Raw genomic sequence first — 14,502 nt, 5'->3', positions numbered from 1 at the left:
ACATTGAAAATCAAGAACCTCCAGCTTCCTTCTTTCCTCAGTTTACCAAACATCCGAGTTATGACTGACAAATATGACGGATTACTTCCAGACTTTGCCTCTGGGTCAAAAGCAATAAAATGATAAATCCTGAAAGAATCGTAAAACGAACTTCAATGGATCCAATGGAAAATAGAAATGTCGTAAAACTAACTCAAACTCGCTTAGGAAGGTTGAATCACTTGGAATTGTCAGGGTCAGGAGTCGATGCTGAGTCCGGAGGGCCTACATTTTTGGGGGAAGTTGTAAAATTGAAGGACTTATAGTTTGTTGTTCTATCGTTCCACATGAGAATTGGGACGCGGGGTCATGTCTTGGAAATTCATCATTCTGTAGAGTCAATGAACTAGCCAGTATATGTGTTATTCGTCAGAGTTGATTGAAATTAGGAAGATTTTTAGTTTGAGAATATAAGATTCCCTATATTTTTAATTACTCCTCACGATATATTCGATAGTTATCCAAAAGAATTAGAGGCTCATCCCAAATCAACAAAAGAAAAGCATCTTTCATACAAACTCCTTAAATCCTTACTAACGATTCTCCTACGATCAAAAGAAAACAATCGGAAAACATCAATAGATTCAAACCAATAGCCCTGTCACTCAGATATTTCACTCTGTGATAGACACCTTGAAATATGGATGAATGAAGGGACTGGAGGATGCTTGACAGTAACGCCCTCATTCTGCGAAACTCCCATTTTACGATGGTGTTATCAAGCCGAAATAGGCAATAAACTCTTTCTCTACGACCTTTGTTTTGATGATAATTGTTATACAACCGACACAATGAGTTAGAAAGTTGTTTTGGCACTCGTAAACAGGATTAATTCACATCCGGGTAAGCAAATATCAGCAATTCCTTCTAATTATTTCGACTGAGGAAGCGAGTTGGAGTTAATCCAAAAAAATTAAAGTAGGTAATATGCTCGCTAAAGGCTGTAAAGATAACCATCTTGAGTAATTTGTTCTCAGATTATTCGTTTACGCTTTAGGCAGAATTAAAAATATTCATGGGTTGCAAAATGGCGTATGCGCTTGTTCGTACGTTGATTCATAGATAGTAGATACTGTAATCCTACTTTTTAAGAACACTTGACGCATTTGAAAACTAAATAATCAAGCCCTGAACAATTCAATTCATTGAAGTTCGAAGAAGTTCATTGATTGTTGCTCCAAATATCGATAGGTTGCTAACTCAGTCGAGTTTATATAGGTACGAAAAATATTCGTAGTCTTAGATCTTAGGCTTATCAACATCGGGCGTTCATTGAAAATATTCGAATATAGCGAAACTAGGGGCAGTCCATTATGGAAGTCCAATAGTGTCTGGATTCTAGATTTTAAATGGCGTTTCGTTGCATTGCTACTTTAGGATCTATTGTGGATTTATCTGAAGCATATAGAAGGACGATTTTCGAACTTTATAAACATCTGAAGTGGTTCCGTTTAAATAATCATCGAAAATAAAGAAAATTGAGTGTAGTTTCCTGTAATTCCTTTTTAGAACTTAACTTCAATCAAGAATATCTTATACACTTGCTATAATTATTGTTTGATATTTGAAATTGTAATGCTCTTTATCAAAATATATATTGCAAGTTTTACATAATAAAATCCTCAAGCCTTGAAACATTGATCCACAAAGATGAATCCAAGTGAAACAAATGATATATCCTCGAAGGAATAGCCATCGAGCAACGATGACGATTTGCAGGTCAATGTACCGACAAATGATCACATCTGAATTTACAACATACATTTTCCAATACTCCCCCATCGACCCTATTCCAATGTAGTCCATCTATCAGCCACAAAGGGGGAAATAAGATTTTACAAGGGTTCCTCAATGGCCGGATTAGAAGGCGGTTTAGAAAACATTCCATCTCCACATCCGTTGAAAAATTGTCGACCGCCGCTGGCAGTTTATATAAAATATTTTATGTGATCCGCCCACTGATATCCAAAACAATTCATCCAGCTCCACACTTCTCCAACATGGACGTACCGCTCCATTTCCTTCACGTTATCCTTAGATTAAATACGAATTTCAGTGAGAAAGATTGATTTCTTCACCCTGGACCCTGGTGGAAAATCGACTTTTAAATCAAGTGTTAGCAATTCGCGTTTCGTGGTTGCTCAAATTGTTATCATATATGTCAGAAGCCAGAAATTTCTAAACCTGAAGAAAGGGAGAAACAATATACACTTCTCAACAATTGGTAGGCATGGATACATTTTTTGTATTGGATTGATGTGTCAGATACTTAATGAAGGAAGGAATAGGCAACGAGAGAATCAAGTGTCAGATAGTTTGGTCCTCTCTGAACCTTAGAACATAGATACATGTTCTATGTTCTAAGCTCTGAACGACTACGACACATAATTCTATATCTTTATAGTTCTATGGACTACGAGGATATATTGAAAAATTCTTAGCCTACTCTAGAACCAAACAAAATTTCTATGTCAAAATATTTTGTTACTCAGCATATTCTCCTCTTAATTTATTACAGCGAACCTGCAACGTCTCTAGACCTTTCAAAAAAAATGTTTCTTCTTGCTCTGCAAACCAGACCTCCACAGCTTTTATTACCACCTCGTTGGAAGAAAATTTACGACCTTTTAAACTTTTTTTCAGTTGAGGAAAGAGATGATAGTCGCATGGAGCTGGTGAATAAGGGGGGTGTTCTAGTAATTCAAACGCTAAATCACGAATTTTTTGCATAGCAACATGAGATTTGTGTGCAGGGGCGTTGACCTGCAAAAACAAAACACCTTTGGATAGCTTTTCGCTTCTTTTCTTTTTAATTTTTTCTCGTACAGTGGTCAGTAATGTCGAATAGTAATCTCCGGTTATTGTTCTACCCTTATCCAAAAAATCAATCATGATTACTCCATGACAATCCCGAAAAACTGAAGCAAGAACTTTTCCAGCAGATTTTTGGACACGAAACTTCTTAGTTCTTGGAGAACCAGAGTGTCGCTATTCCAACGATTGTTATTTTGTTTCTGGATCATAGAAATGTACCCAAGTCTCATCCTCAGTAACAATTCGGTTTAAGAAGTCTGCATCAAATCGACCACAGATCGAACGCGATGCTTCTACCCTTGCACGCTTTTGGTCAACATTCAAACATTTGGGGATACATTATGCAGCAATTTTTCTCATGTCCAAATTGACGTGAATTATATGATGAAAGCGTTCGTATGAAATATTCAGTGCTTCAGATATCCGTTTTAGCCCAATTTGACGGTATGATAAAACCATGTCATGAACTGCATCGATATTTTCGGGGACTGACACATAAGCTGGCCTTCCCGATCGGTCATCATCTTCAATAGAAAATTTACCTTTTTTGAAGCTTGCAGTCCAATTTTTCATGGTCGTATACGAAGGACATTGATCACCAAGGGTATTAAGCATATCTTCGTAAATCTGCTTACCTCTTAACCCTTTAAAATACAGGTACTTGATGATGGCTCGATACTCCAATTTTTCGATTTTCACAATTTCGCGGGACATCTTCTTTCTTTCAATTTATTGCGTAACTCTGGTTTACTTTTTTGACCTCAAACTTCACACTGACACTTCTAATGAGTTATTGTTCGTTGCTAGGTAACGCCATATTTTTTTTATGCATGGAACTGGTCTAGGCTAACTAGATATCAATACATCCTCGTATATGCTCTGTCTTTCATGTCATGCTCTTTTCGAATTCAGAATTAGCACATCGCTGGCTCAAATCCCCATATATCTTCATATTTCCTGAACGATAATTTCCCTGATTCTCCTCACCCGAAAATGATTGGTGGTGGAGGAATTTCTAGGTGAACAGATCGGCCTTGAGAACTTTCACTTGTCAGTAGCCAAGAATCCGCATAATCCTGGGTCGTATAAAACTTTCCCGATTGCTATGAAACTTTAGGGACGACAGGAGTAAATCAAGATTATTCGTCGGGGACATAAATTCCAGACAACATCCCATCGTGCCAGAATAGTCCGTTCAGAAATTATTATTGAATTTATGAGGGGACTTTTGCGATATAAAACCGCCAAACCGTCAAATATTCAGCAGAAGTCACACAGTCATTCTTCACGATGGCCAAAATCACCAGAAGGCGAAATTTAGAATATCTGGGATACCCCGATTTATTATTACATAGCAACGTCGCAATATAATATAAAAAAAATGAGTAAACTGGACAATTACTAATTCGATTCTCTTCTACACCAATAACAACATTTTTTTCCATTTTCAAGCTTAATCGAAAGCTTGTAATCGCATGAGATCTCGAAAATAATTACTATGAAATTCATACGTTCTATTTTAGGGCTATATATAACAGAAATAATTGGTTGACGCGTTTCTGCTGCTTCATTATTACCGACATTGATTCATCAAAAAGGACCAATTACGTTTCCAACTGAAACATATTCACTTTGATACCATTTTAATGAATGTAGATAGCTCCCAGAAAAACAGTTGGTGTGAACGATGAAACAGTCAAAAAGCTGTTTTGTCCTGTGGTTCTGGTTTATACTTTCTAATGACGAACCTTTGAAATAGGAAAGGACGAAATCATATGCCAAAATGTTCATATTCTACGTTTTGAGGCATATTACGACTTCAGCAAGGATTTTACACTCCTTCCCAGAACATACAGAAATCTCAGATGTCAAAAGGATTAAGCTCAGATTCAGAAGGTTGAAAAATGTGTCCCAAAAATTACTCAAATATTTTTTCATTATTTAGTTTTCTCATTCGAATTCCAATTTGTATCTTTTATCATTCACTTATTTACACTCGATTCCAGAGATTTGCTCGGTTAATAATAAAAGCAATTTCAACCGAAAATACATGGGGTATAATTCATTTGCCAAATTTTAATCTAGAACGCCAAAACAAGACTTGATCGAAAAAACGTCAACTCACATTTCTCCTGCATTGTCGATAACATGACGACCCAGTCAGAAAGCACCATTTTGAGCGGGGAAAACTTATCAGATATTCAACCGGAAACGATTGCTTCCATGTAAGGGAAGTTACCCATAAAATTGAATATATAACGAGAGAAACTTCAAGGGGGAAGTGTCCCTTAATCTGTTATTTATGAACCAGCTTTTCGATGCTGGAACAGCTTCTGTTTCCCCAAACATTAATTCATTGAAACATCAATTGCTGTTGGAATTAGCAATTTCTGCCCTTTCCAATCTGAGCGGTCGACTAAGGCTGTCATTCAATGCCATTCTTCTCTTCTGTCGTGGATCTCCGGCTGATAATTGCTAAACTAGGATTAGTGCAAATTGAACAATTGAACTTGGGGTACAATGGAGGATTCTGTACAATCAGGATTTGCCTCGATCAAAGTCTACACGATATAGCGGCGTAGGCAAATGATAATTAGAAAGTGAGGTCAACAAATGAACTGAGAATTTCGGTTAGAGTGGGACGCATGTGGGAGAACTGATAGAATGTGGGTAAAAAGGCCCATTTGTATTTGGGGGTTGGGAATGGATAGGGCATCCGATGGGGAGGAATTTAGGATGATGTCGTTCCTGGGATAATGAGACCTTACAGTTCGCCATTAGTAAGAGGACAAAACAGAAACACAAATAATTAACTCGAAAAATAGAAATTTCGGAAGGAATCTCTTTAATAAATTTACATGATCTGAATATTTGAACGTTTTTTTTCTTAATGAATATAGTATTTTGAATTTTTATTTGACATATGCAGGAAGCAGGAAATGGTAATATTAATTTTGCGAAAAATTGTTTAGCAGTGTACGAGGATGTATTGATATCTAGTTAGCCTAGACCAGTTCCATGCATAAAAAAATATTGCGTTACCATAGCAACGAACAATAACTCATTAGAAGTGTCAGTGAGAAGTTTGCGGTCAAAAAAGTAAACCAGAGTTACGCAATAAATTAAAAGAAAGATGATGTCCATCGAAATTGTGAAAATCGAAAAATTGGAGTATCGAGCCATCATCTAGTACCTGTATTTAAAAGGGTTAAGAGGTAAGCAGATTTACGAAGATATGCTTAATTCCCTTGGTGATCAATGTCCTTCGTATGCGACCGTGAAAAATTGGACTGCAAGCTTCAAAAGAGGTAAATTTTCCATTGAAGATGATGACCGGTCTGGAAGGCCAGTTTTTGTGTCAGTCCCCGAAAATATCGATGCAGTTCATGACATGATTTTATCAGACCTTCTAATTGGGCTAAAACGGATATCTGAAGCACTGAATATTTCATACGAACGCTTTCATCATATAGTTCACGTCAATTTGGACATGGGAAAAATCTAAATGGATCCCCAAATGTTTGAATGTTGACCAAAAGCGTGCAAGGGTAAAAGCATCGCGTTCGATCTGTGCTCGATTTGAAAACGATGTAGACTTCTTAAATCGAATTGTTACTATGGATTAGACTTGGGTACATTTCTACGATCCAGAAACGAAGCAACAATCGATGGAATGGCGACACTCTGGTTCTCCAAGACCTAAGAAGTTTCGTGTCCAAAAATCTGCTGGAAAAGTTCTTGCTTCAGTTTTTTGGGATTGCCATGGAGTTAATCATGATTGATTTTTTGGATAAGGGTAGAACAATAACCGGAGATTACTATTAAACATTACTGACCACTCTACGGGAAAAAATTGAAGAGAAAAGACGCGGAAGCTATCCAAAGGTGTTTTGTTTTTGCAGGACAACGCCCCTGCACAAAAATCTCATGTTGCCATGCAAAAAATTCGTGATTTAGGGTTTGAATTACTAGAACACCCCCCTTATTCACCAAATTTGGCTCCATCCGACTATCATCTCTTTCCTCAACTGAAAAAAAGTTTAAAAGGTCGTAAATTTTCTTCCAACAGGGAGGTAATAAAAGCTGTGGAGGTCTGATTTGCAGAGCAAGAAGAGGCATTTTATTTGAAAGGTCTAGGGACGTTGCAGGTTTGCTGTAATAAATGTATCCCATTAACAGGAGAATAGGTTGAGTAATAAAATATTTTGACATTGAAATTTTGTTTGGTTCTATAGTAGGCTAAGAATTTTTCTATATATCCTCTTATATCTATCTCTCAACGTTTCTGACCTAGTCTAATTGAGTATAATATTTCATTTCATCTTCAAAGAACAATACAGAAGCTTTATGAGTATGTATAACCACATTTTATAGAGATAAAAACCAGATTGATTCTCGCTGGATGCTGACAACAATGTCAAGAAGATAAAAGTTTCTCTGAAACCGCAGTGATGCCTTCTCATTTCGCCGTTTTTATGTTTTGCACCTATATGGCGAAAATCTTGATGGGATAATACTTAAGAAATTCCACGTTCGACATTGACGAGACATCTATCAATGGAGCAAACAAACAGCATACCGAGAGATGAATTGGTCGAGGAATCGATATAGGAGGACAGGAAAACTAGTTTTTTCTCCTATACGAGTGTTTCTGTGAAATGAACCGTAGACGTAAATGGAGAGATAAGTGGAACATGAACTTTTTTGCCTAATTCGGCAAAGATAAAGTTACTAATGGAAAAAAGTGTTTCTACCACAACATATATCTGTATACGTGTGAGACTATAAAATAACCACGTGAACAACTTAATGACTAGTGGTTCTAGGGATAGTGACAACAGGGAGGCACTTCTAAGAATTGAATCTAACATTATTAATATTGAACATTACAAAGTTCATTTCGTTCTATATGGACAAATCTTATTGTTATTTTACACCTTTCATGGAAATTATGCTGTACAAGTTAGGCCCTACTCTCAAATCTGTCATCTGTCATATTTCCATAGCCCTCTTGAGGACCGTTTTTCTTTCAACACCAGTTATTTCCCCCCCTAACAACTGAAAACACCCTCCATATCGCCCTTCATCAATAGGACTAACCTTGTAGAAGTAAAACGAGTTCAGATTCGATTGAGTAGCTGTGGTCGTTGAACTGTTGGTGTTATTGTTAGCCAGGACGTTCTCCAGGACACTCCGGATAGGCGTATGGACGGTAGGAAGAACAACGGCGGTTGTCATTACTGTGGCATTCTCTTTCAGGAGGAAGTCCAGATATGGTCCGCTAGAACCTGGATCCATAACAGTCCCACTCATTATCCCCTAATTATGCCTAATTGTCACCTTCACTCGATCCTGTTGGAGTCTTGGAGACATCTTTTCGGTCGTAACATCGTTCGTTAACATTCCTTCTGGCTGCTCATCTGGAAAAATTTAATCGGTTAGTCGTTTCGAGGTCTATCGCAAGGAGTGTTTTGGGGTAGTTTTAGATGGGGGCGGTTTATCTCCATTTTCTTGAACTTTATTGCGTGTACATTCATTGAGCCTTCTCAGGGAATGAGACTCGGGCAATGAACTTGCCAATAAGAGCTACACTAATGTTATATCTTCTGTAAAAATTGAATCTTGGACAATAAAAGTTTTTAATATGGTATTGACTAACAGCACAAGCCAAAGTGACTTTAATCTAATGGTTTCATATTCGAGGACATACAGATTTGGGAATGAACGCATAGCTATACAGGGTGTCCCGACAATAGGTACTTGATTCTTGGTCATCATTATCAGGTGTGAATAAAGTATAGCAGTAATGCTGACATGAAAAAATATTTTGGTACTTATTCATGAAAATGTTTGTAAATCGAAAACAGTGCATATTTTAGATGTTGCACCAATATAACTTTTTATTACAGAATTAATTATAGTTGTTTCCAAATTGAACGTGAACCTTGGAGGAGGTGTTAGTATCACTCATTTGCTGTCGTTTGAGCCATTTTTATTGATAACCAAAAATCAACAGTATCCGAGATATTTGAGATCTTGTGTTTTTGAAAAAAATTCACATCTTACTTCATTTTTCGTTAAATTTTTTTCTACGTTGACCAAGTTTAATTATAATTTTGGATTATTTTCATCAGAAAAAGATATGATACGGATGAAAAAAGCAAAACTATCCTGTATTAGATGTTGAAAAAGAATTATGATGATTCAAAATTTGGTATATGAAGAAAAGAAAAATCACTTTCTAATATCAATTTGCCTGCAACTTTCGAATTCCACAATTCATGTATGAAAAAATTTGAAAGTTGCAGGCAAATTGATATTAAAAATTGATTTTTCTTTTCTCCATATACCAAATTTTAAATCATACTGATTCTTTTTCAATATCTAATACAGGATAGTTTTGCTTTTTTCATACGTATCATATCTTTTTCTGATGAAAATAATCCAAAATTATAATCAAACTTGGTCAAAGTTGCAAAATTTGACGAAAAATGAAGTAAGGTGAGAAATTTTTTGAAAAACACTAGAATTCAAATATCTCGGAAACTGTTGATTGATTGATATGGCTCAAACGAGCCATATTTATTGGTAACCAGCAAATGAGTGATACCAACACCTCCTCCAAGGTTCACGTCTAATTTGGAAACAGCCTGTATGTGTATTAGATATAATAATATGATTCATAAATGGACAGGGGCGGATGGGCTACCTCGAACCGGCCCGGGAATTTTCTTTCAGACCGGCCCACTTCAAGAACGAAAAAGGTACTTTTAAGGTGGGGGTTCAGGGGAGTAGCTAGCATGAGTTGCCATGAAAAAGACATTTTGATGAGCAGCCCCTGAAAATGGAACCTTAAAAGCAATTTTCAATTTTTTTTTACAATTCAGAAAACTGTCAAAAAATTGAGCAGACATTTTGTCGGAACGAAAAGGCGATGAAAAAATTGTTCCCATATAATTGCAAGGGATATTAAAAAACACATCCAAAATCGTTTCGCGAGAATTTTTTTTCCTTATTCATAAAATTCTTTCAAGAAATTAATCTTTGATTTCCTGCTTTAAGTGAAAGTTTTCACCTAGTTGGCGGATAGCATGCAGGCATTATAAGGAAACACCAAAAAAAATTTATTGTCTATATAAAACAACTACTCAATTTGATTTTTGTCCGTCCTCCAGTTTCTAAGAAAAAAATCAAACATTTATTTATATGCTTTCTTCAGGAAGCTTTATATAAACATGGGCTGCTCAAAAAAAAAAAAATTATATGAAAGACCCACTGTTTTTCAACTATAAATCGACCCTTAAATCAACAACTCCTTTACAATCTGCATTATGTTAGTTTTATATTTATTTCAATCCATTTTCTCCAAAACAACTCTGAGTAAATAGAATCAACGGAAAATCTACCCATGTTGTCTATAGGTATGGTTGAAAAAATGAAAATTTTCAAATTTTCTCACATTTGACATCAAGTATTTTTTGAACCATACACAACATGGATGCATAGTTTCCGAATTTCAATTTCAAATTTCCTCAGGGTAATTTTGAATGAAATTGGTGGAATCTTAAATGAAAAAAAAAGGTCAGAAATAGTATCCCTGTACCATTAATTTCTAAGCCAGTCGACACTGAAGAATTTTTACAAATTTGAAGAATGGTTTTTTAGTTTTTTACCATAATACCTTTCCATGATTATGTTAGATAGTTTTTTCGATATCATATTTTTATATACCTTGAAATATCATCATATTAATTATTCACTTCAAGATTTTGCTAAACGAATAAGGAGCAATCCAGTGACCCATTTACGTAAGACACCCACTGTACCTACATAAATTTTGAAGAAACACCCATACATATTATTCAAAACTTGAATAAAATCTATAAACTATTGATACTGCAACTAATTAAAGGGCGATTAAGCTAAACACGCCTTATGTTGCTAGTTTCGTGATGTGGAAAACACAAAAATTTATAATAATGATAATTTTGACTGTAGAAACAAGAAAATTGAGTTGTAGGAGTTTTTTGTTGAGAAATAAGAATACTTATATAACTCTATAGATCTCAAAGAAGAGACCTATTCTGTCAGAAAATATATATTTTCTCAATAACCTCAACCTTTTTGGGAGATTTTCGTTTCACATAATTGAATTGCAAATACTAAGTTGGCCGACATAGATTTTGTTTTTCCTATAGCAAGCAAGCTTCTGTCAAATAATATTAAATAAAGTAATAAAGTAAAGTTTGGTAGTGTGATATTAAAAACAGAGGTTCAATATCACATAACTAAACTTTACTTTCACACCCCGTGTCCCATGGACTGGCAACTTAAAACATTCGTATAAGGCAAGTTCAGCATAATAATCATACAATCACTTGTAGAGTTTTTTGCAACTTCTGTATTTCATTAGGTTTCAAGCCACCCTGTTTATGACAGAAAAATTCAATTTTATCAATATTATTTCCAAAACTTATTGAAACATATATTTATTGGTGGTTTTCCCAACATTCATTTTGAATTGTTTTTCAATATTTGTAAAAAATAAAAATATCGACGTAATATATGTTCCGCCGAAGACAAAAAAATGGTACGAACTGACCAGCCCTCTGGCCCAACAATCGACCGGCCCACCGGGAGTTTTCCCGGTTTCCCGGTGGTCCCATCCGCCCCTGTAAATGGAGGAATTTTGCAGATATCTTCAACCAAGAAGTCAGAAACTTTAGCTAGAAAAGCACTGATGCTTTTCCAGCTATTCTGAAGAGGAGAACATGTTAGAAACAAGTCACCACTGATATTTGTATTGACTCAAATTGAGAAAATTACTAGAATTAATTGAGTCTATTTGAGGTTATCTCAAAAATCGGGAGTAGGTACCATTTGTAGGACATACGTATCTCTTTGAGTACTTCCAATCCATTTCCTCTGTTAGTACCTTATTAATGTTGAAAAAAAGAATTGAAGCTTAGAATGAAATTCAACCTCAAATGTCAATGGAAAATTGAACAGCAAGATTAGATGTAGTTATCCTGATCATCTGTAAAGTTAGCACAGAATCCTTGAGTTAAAAAACTCAATAGTGTTCGCCCAACACCTGCAAGAGTTCCATTTTTTTTAGGTAAAATGTACCTATTTACTGGACTAAAAAGATCTACTCAGCAACAGTCATACAAAATTCTTAGTTCACTCTGTGGAAACATCATAACTTAACCATCCATTCGGAGTGCTAATCCACCTCCCTGATTTCCTCTTAATGAAACCTCGCATACTCCTTTTCATGTAAGGAAATTGAAGGAGGTTTTAATCTCTTAGCTGTTCTAACTAGTAAACTTCAAACCCATCGTCAAACCTGCCCGATCAGATTATTGCAATTTCACTTCATTTAAGTACTAAATGCACACTTACAGGTCGTTCGCCATTTTCCAAGCAGACAAAGTTCCTCGTAATGCAAATCACGAAGCCGAGCACAAGCAGAGTACTCCGCTTGCAGCTCAATTCAGTGTAGGGTCTGTTTCCTAATGGTTTTTGGTGTATCAAGAAGAGTTCGCCAACTTCGACAAGGGAGAAATCTCCTGTTACCTGATTCACGAGAACGAACCCGTCGAGCGTAAATTACAAGAGGTCGATTAAATTCGCATAAATGCCAACATCGATAATTTCAATTACAGATTAAAGGGTCCTCGATTATAACCTTTGCTGGCGGAGCGAACAGACCAAAAGGTAGCTGACACCGCGAAAGATAGGTTGGCTGGTTCTAATGGATGGAGTTCTGTGTTAATGAAGACGCTCTCCGAATGGTGGCTGGATGCAACAGGTTTTTGTTCTTCACTAGAGGAATATGGAGAAGAGGATTTATTTATCAATTTATCATACCTACATCATAATCCTTGTCCTATGGATGGGAAAACTCAAGACGAGATCCTCAATTCTTTTTTTCAAACATTTGAACCACACTTGTTCATGGAAGCACCTTTGATTTTCATCAAAGTCAACATGAGAGAACATTTGGTCATTATGGTAGCTATCCCCATAAGGATTTTCATTGTCCTTCCAGTGAAGTTCCAGAGGAAGGTGTCTGACATCATTGACATCAAGAGGCGAATAAAAAATTTCAACAGAAACTGGGTCGTCAGGATATGGATGCCACTGATTCCTGCGATAAAACGAGAGGGGAAAACAAAGGACGAAAGACGAAATGCAAATATATCGAAAGATATATTTCAATAAATTCAAATCGGAAATAATCTGTAGTGAACTTTTTGGAGCACACATTTATCCGAAATATGAAGAAATATTATTTATTGCCGAATGTTTTCTGCAGATAAAAGATCAAAATTGAGTTATAATATTGGAACTTTTTCATTGATTGAACTTTCTTCCTTTTGGATAGTTGCCAGTGGAATAAAATGACATAATAAATTCAGTCGATAGCGATGAAAGAGATTTATCTAATACTCGTCGGGTTTTTCTGGATCCGCACTTCAACCAATCTAATTTACAGAGCCGGAATCCCTTCAGAAGCGGATAGTTAACATCAAAAGGAAAAAAAATTCGATTAGGTTCACTTGTGCAGAATTTACGCGTTGAAATTCTATGTCGTCGAAGAAATCACTGAAAACGATTGTTTTAATGAACAGATTTTTACCTATTCATGGAATATTAGGAGAAGAGAATTGAGAAATAATAAAGCAATATCTAGAATTAGCCCAACACACGCCTTATTTTCAACACCCCGTATATATAGTGAAAGTCCCATGCTATATATTCTGTTTGGCTCAAGTTATCACATTTGGGGCCCTGAGAGATCGGATTACTATGACAAATTCGGTCATTTAGGTATTTATGACGCGTCTGCTACTTAGACATCATAAAGATTTATTATAGCATAGATTTTCTCGAAGACATCCTAGGACGTATTAAAGAGTTTCCAGACAAATATTGCGGTCTGCATTGAAGATGAGTAGTGAGTACTAAACATTTGATGTTTGCTTTGTCTGCAGAAAACGACAGTTTTGGTTTCGGTGAAATTACTATACATGGGAAAGTATGTGTGCTGATTTACATAATGCCGAAACTAAGCTTTAGTTTTTCAAATGTCTATAGACTGTCGATTATGTTATTCGGAAGAATTCCACCTAAGTCATATAAATTTTAGTCAACATCTCCAAAAATGAAAATGAAATCATTTCTTCATTTCGATACACTTGTGCAATACTTACGAATATTTTTCGAGGAGAAAAATAATCTAAAAGGTGTTAATTTTGTTCCTACAACTAGCAATTGCATCGTATTTTCTGCCAATTCTTGATTGACCTAGAGAATTGCGCAATTTCAGCATGGATCTTTTTTTCCCCTCCGAATTCCGTTTCAGTTGATGTCCATGAAGCTTCCACGAAATATATTACAAAGGATCTAAATTATAACAGTGTATCTTGCAAACAAGCCATGTTGACCACACTATTATAAATTGTTTGAAGTGCTGGGTTGATCTGACGGCAGCATTGCTCGATCCGGAATTTTAATGAACTGATGGAAGGGGATGTATTGGGGTAGTTCGTTTTGAAACCATTGATCTGTTCTGAAAATCGGGCACCTCAAATAGAAATTTCACACCCCGATTCATTAATTTCAGATTATTTCGATGAAATG

The 14,502-nt window shown here is 35.9% G+C and overlaps 1 protein-coding gene across 2 annotated transcripts in view; it reads right to left on the bottom strand.

Moving 5' to 3' along the window:
* The window catches only part of LOC123312164 (cardioacceleratory peptide receptor), a 45,944-nt gene that overhangs the window by 14,012 nt on the left and 17,430 nt on the right, over positions 1 to 14,502 (bottom strand). For both annotated transcript variants that reach the window (XM_044896420.1, XM_044896421.1), the window contains exon 2: positions 7,954 to 8,273. In XM_044896420.1, coding sequence (XP_044752355.1) covers positions 7,954 to 8,166 — 213 coding nt within the window. In that variant the 5' untranslated portion in view covers positions 8,167 to 8,273. The remainder of the gene's footprint in view (positions 1 to 7,953; positions 8,274 to 14,502) is intronic.

The sequence above is a fragment of the Coccinella septempunctata genome, chromosome 4 (assembly GCF_907165205.1).
Source record: "Coccinella septempunctata chromosome 4, icCocSept1.1, whole genome shotgun sequence".
Classification (NCBI taxonomy): domain Eukaryota; kingdom Metazoa; phylum Arthropoda; class Insecta; order Coleoptera; family Coccinellidae; genus Coccinella; species Coccinella septempunctata.
Note: the sequence above shows the minus strand (reverse complement) of the source record. Positions and strands in the feature narration are given on the sequence as shown.